This window comes from Limulus polyphemus, unplaced genomic scaffold, assembly GCF_000517525.1.
Source record: "Limulus polyphemus unplaced genomic scaffold, Limulus_polyphemus-2.1.2 Scaffold2213, whole genome shotgun sequence".
NCBI classification, from domain to species: Eukaryota; Metazoa; Arthropoda; class Merostomata; order Xiphosura; family Limulidae; genus Limulus; species Limulus polyphemus.
In genome coordinates this window covers 38,316-43,828 of record NW_013667823.1, presented here as the reverse complement: position 1 = coordinate 43,828, position 5,513 = coordinate 38,316, and the positions used below count along the sequence as shown (strand labels likewise).

Sequence of the window (5,513 nt, the reverse complement as noted above, 5' to 3'; positions counted from 1 at the left end):
TAAATAAACTTGGTCATCTAATAATATACTGCATTGATGGTCTAACAACTGTTTTTATAATAACTTGGTCATCTAATAATATACTGCATTGATGGTCTAACAACTGATTTTTATAAATAAACTTGGTCATCTAATAATATACTGCATTGATGGTCTAACAACTGTTTTTATATATAAACTTGGTCATCTAATAATATACTGCATTGACGGTCTAACAACTAATTTTTATAAATAAACTTTTGAGAGAAAGCGAACAAATTTGTTCTCTGTTTGGTACTGGAAAATGACCGCACTAATGGGTGTTTGTTAACAAAAATACAAACAAACTGAAGAAAAGGGAAGAACATTGATGTCAAACGAATATGCATCCTTCTTCTTTTATGTATTGCGTTACGACATTTTGTGAAAAATCTGTACGTGATGGAGAAAAATGATATCATTTTCGGATTCAGCGTACAGGAATTACTGTAGAACATGTAAAAATTTCAAGACTATAAAACCATCGCATGCCTGTGTAATTATTCGACGAGTTTCTGGCATGTTCTTTTATACGATCGCCTACATGGCGATTACTACTCCCAAAATACATCAGTTGACTTTTGACACATCTATAATGTTTGTTTGTAGTTAAGCACAAAGCTACACAATGGGCTATCTGTGCTATGCCCACAACGGGTATCGAAACCCAGTTCTTAGCGTTATGAGCATTCAGACTTACCGCTGTGCCACTGAAGGGGGGGGAAGTACATTTAAAATAATAAACGGGTGGTGTTTGTAACATCGGTCCACAGCCTTTAATATTAAACAGGTTCTACAATATAAGTTAAGATTCAAATTATTGTTTTAAACTGAGGATAATAAGTCTTTAAATTTTCCCTCAAAATTGAATGTTTCAACGTGTGGGAAAACAATAGTTAGTGATAATACATGGGTTATTTTCTCCCCCCCCCCCTACCCCCGAATAATAATATTCAAATTTGTTGACAGTTTATAGCGGGTAGTTGAATATTAGAATAAGTACAACGTTTTGATAATAATAAAAAAATTTTCTTTGTAGTAAACAAATTAATAATTTGATCTAACTAAGAGTTTTTTCTTCCCGATTTGTACAAAATCGTTACGTGATAGAAAAAAAAGAATATTATTTTCGAAATCTGCGTAGCTGAATTATGGAAAATCCGTTATTAAAACCAGAACAACTTTTATGAAGTTTAGATTTGCAGGCCTGTGTAATGGATGCCTAAAAGTTCGTATAATGCAATGTAGATATACATGTATATGTTATTATGTAATCATGAAAACGAAACATTATTTTTAAAAACAACTTACTGCGATGACTTTACCTCGGTACAGGTTCAGATGTGCAAAAGTCTCACTTTAATAATTATCTACATGTATTAAGTAAATAAAATGAAGTATTAGATTATAAGCATTTATGTAACTTACTTCCCCTTATGATAACTAAGTCTGTCAGAGGTCTGTCAGTATTCCGAAAAATAATTAAATATTGTTGTTGTTTTCTTGCGAATTATAAGAAGATAAAATATTATAAGATTTGATTAAATTTAAAAACTTAATTTTGAGAATCAAGCAAGATATACGGTAAACCTAATGGCAATATGCTGTTTTTTTAGTTGTACATATTTATAGATGTATGGTGGAAATTTTTATTTCAATGCGAATTTTATACGTATCGACTATGAACATTTTTTACTTAATTCGTACGTCCATTCTTGTAAATTTACAAATTCAAGCTATTAAACAAGTACCATACTCGGTCATAGTCTTAGCAACAGCAAGGAAAGTGAGACTGGCGCCTGTATGATTTCTTGTTCGAAAACACTTATCTTCATAAATATCAAAATTTGTTATTACAAAAAGTAAAATTATGAATATATTTAGAGAGTGAGAGAGGACTTACGGTAAACGGATATCAATCGTTTTCCTGATTAATAGCCTGTACGATTACGTTAGTCTAATTATTAATCATTAACAATAATAAATTGAGATCGTATAAGTTACTAACCATGACAACGAGACACTGTTTTATTTGAAATTGTTTATATAAACCACATAAGTTTACAATTCTAGATGGCGCTGTACGTTGTCAAGTATGTTTTCAAGTTTTTTTTCATGTAAAAAAAACAAAAATGTTGCTGGCCAGATGAATAGCGCTGTAAATAAATCTTGACTTTTATATACTATTTGAACGTCATTGATTTTATTTGGTGCCATAAAAAAAAGCCAAGAAGGAAAAGTGACCAATGTGTAGAAACATTACTTTTTAGGCCTAAATTTAAGTTATAGCTTATTTATTTTAAGCCTAATTTTAGGTGGCGCTAAAGAACATTTATAATATTGTAATTAGGTAGAGATCAAATAGATTCAATTGTCTATTAGTGTTACAAGATTCTTCAGGGAAATTTTTCGTAATGTCTGTTGAAGAAGGATTTGTTTCTAAGAGACAAGCAAGAAAGTCTGCAGATCTGAAAAGAATTAGGATGAAGGAAGAACAAACTGTGAAACTTAAAAGGGTCAGTAATTGTTACTTTGGACATAGTATATGATAGAAGGTTTTCTGGAAATGTAGTCTAGGTGTAAAGTTAAACATATATAATTAACGTTTGAAAAGTTTATGTTCGTCCATTTGCTGGTGGAAAAGTCAGACGATTTTAAAAGATACTGAAGATACAATTCAAAGAAAAACTTGTGGGAGACTAATGTTCTTATCAATTTATTACGATACTTTTATTATTATTATTATTATTAGATCAGATTAAAACTGTTTTCACAGAATAGAATATTTTTGGACGTTTATTACTAAAATAACAAGACAACATATTAGAGCCCAAATTTTAGAACCAGTTACAATTACCAATACCAATTGGGTTTAAATAATGTAATCAGTACATTCTAGTTCTAAGCTCACTTGTAGTAGTACTACTACTACTACTACTGTATTTATACATGTAGCCATGTTGTATTTTTAGGGAAATACACACCAAAAGTCCTGTAGTTGATGTTTGTTTCTTGTTTTGTAAAAGTAGCATTGATGATAAATAATTTAATTTTGTTTCTTTGTAGGTGAGGGCCATCCTGAAAAAGGCTGGATGTGACAGAACAGAAGATGAAACCAAAGTGCTCAATCAGTTTCAGGACGTAGTAGAGGTAGTAGAACAACAGATGATAAAGCACAAATCTTTGAAGGACAGGTTGAAAGAGGTAAGTTTTTTACTCAGAAACATTTTTTGCAATAATACTGAGTCTTTACATATTTTAAAACCGTCTATGTGGTTCACCTCTGTCACCTTTATCCATTGGACGATGAATTATCACAGAAAGTCTCAGTTAAAGACTTGTTTTGTTGCTGAATCTGATTTTGTGAACATTCACAAAACATATGAATGACAGAATACTCCTTACAAATAGTCTAATTTTCACGATGAAAAATGAAAGGTGAGTTTAATCTAATTTTAATTTTATTTTGCATTATTATTGTTTTATTATTAAAATTAAAACATTTAGATAAGCAGTTATAACATTTGAACTTGTATAAAGAATGAATACACGTAGTCCAACAGTAGTATGCTTATCAGGTTTCTTATTACCAAGTGAATTTTTTGTTGTTTTTACTTTTACAAAAAATATTAGTAAAATAACTGTAAAGGGTTATTCTTATGCCATTACATTTGGCATTTCTAAATCACCAAATAATTCTTCAAAGTTCAAGTTTTTATCATGTTGACTAAGACTTACTTTAAAAATATTAATTTTTTATTGCAGCTTGTTTTCAAAAATCCAGGCCTCTTGCAACATGTTTTAAATGTTGGTACCTAGAATGTTTGACAGGATAACCACCAGTCTGACAGATAACTACTATTTTAACTTATTTACATGATATTATGAAAGTTGTTTGTTATGATCTTTATCTGGTTGCTTTTTTAGTTATTACAGTAATATATATATATATTGGAATATTAATATTTTCTTTTACAGATAGAAGATCCCCCTGATGTGTTAAGAGCAAAATGTGTTGAACTAGCAGAAACAATTAGACATGCTGACTTTCTTGTAACATACACAGGTGCTGGTATTAGCACAGTAAGTAGGTGTTAACTTTCTGTATAAAGGCTTTTGACTGACCATTTAATGACCATGCAACCATTCATATTACAACCTTTAATGTAATAATTGTATCTTCACAAAAAATGTTAAGCTTTTAACAAACATTACACAAAAAAATCAGATTTTGTAATTAAGTATTTTTACTAAAGATTTGTCTGCAACTTTATGGAGTCAGAGATTCTGACTAGTCCGAGTGTTTTCATGTTAAGATCAGAAATACATTTTGAAGTTTTCATATTTCATTTGCATAACGTCTACAACTTCTTGAATGAATACCAAAATTTGTTTTTTCACTAAAACTTTATATTTTATGTTGTTTTCTTTTTACTGTAAACTTGTATACAGGTTTGGTCTATTTAGCCAACCTTGTAACCACCACAAAGAAAGTATGAAATAAATCTAAGTTACCTTTTTTTTTTTTTTTTAGTAATGACTGCATATTGTAAGAGGTGCTTTATTTCTTCTTACAGCCAAAGCTAATACAAATCAAGTCTCCTGGTTATTTAAATTTATTGCTGCTTAGATTAGCACCAAAGCGAATTATCACAGCAAGAAAGTTTTATGTAAACAAAGCATTGAGTTATTAGTGCTCTTGGTGATATTGCAGTAAGCTGTATGGCCGAAACATGCTCCTGCTATTAAATAATGTTTTTATTCAATTTTTCTCGTCTAACTTAGAATGTGTCTCATTTTTAAATTTAAATTACTTTTATATCAATAGACAGAAAATATGATTAAAAATAACTTTTGTTTAAAAAAATGTAGTTTAATATTATACTAGCCAAACCAATGATAGTTTGGTCAGCATAATACTATTTGCTCTTCAAAGTTACAATGAAAGTTAACCCAATTTTTTTTAGTAGGGGTGTTATTAGTATTTACTTAATTTGTATTTATTTGCAGCTTAGAACACAAAATATTAAAATGTGATAAATAGCAATGTCTCGAAAGTATTATGGCCTTCTAACTAAGCTATATGCATGAAAATATTTTACAAACCTTGTTCATAGCAAACTATGAAATTAACACATTAATTAACTGAAAACCAGTCAGGAAAATGAGATAATTGTATAAGGAAAGCATTAACCTTCTCTATCTTTTTGCTACCCCCAATCCTAGCTGGCGTAGAGTACGTGGGGGGTCAGGCACCGACCTGGAGTCGTCAGATGAAAGGGCCTACAAGTAGATTAGCTTCAGTTGGCAGGGTTAGACTCCCTGGATGGGGGCCGCGCGACGCCGCAGACCAATAGCTGTTAACGCTGCAGGATATGGCGAGAAACCGGGCTCGGTGGCGGTCGTGCTGTAGGCATCTTATTGGTTTGTCTGCCAAGTCCACTGGCGAGCGAGGCGTGTTATGATGCGTGGCAGTGAAAGCCGCAAGGAAGCTG

At 31.1% G+C, this 5,513-nt stretch overlaps 1 protein-coding gene across 1 annotated transcript in view; it reads left to right on the top strand.

Moving 5' to 3' along the window:
* The first annotated feature begins 2,144 nt into the window (after positions 1-2,144).
* The window catches only part of LOC106466292 (NAD-dependent protein deacetylase sirtuin-7-like), a 13,055-nt gene continuing 9,686 nt past the window's right edge, over positions 2,145-5,513 (top strand). The window contains exons 1-3 of the mRNA XM_013926561.2: positions 2,145-2,534; positions 3,085-3,222; positions 3,997-4,101. Coding sequence (XP_013782015.1) covers positions 2,433-2,534; positions 3,085-3,222; positions 3,997-4,101 — 345 coding nt within the window. The 5' untranslated portion in view covers positions 2,145-2,432. The remainder of the gene's footprint in view (positions 2,535-3,084; positions 3,223-3,996; positions 4,102-5,513) is intronic.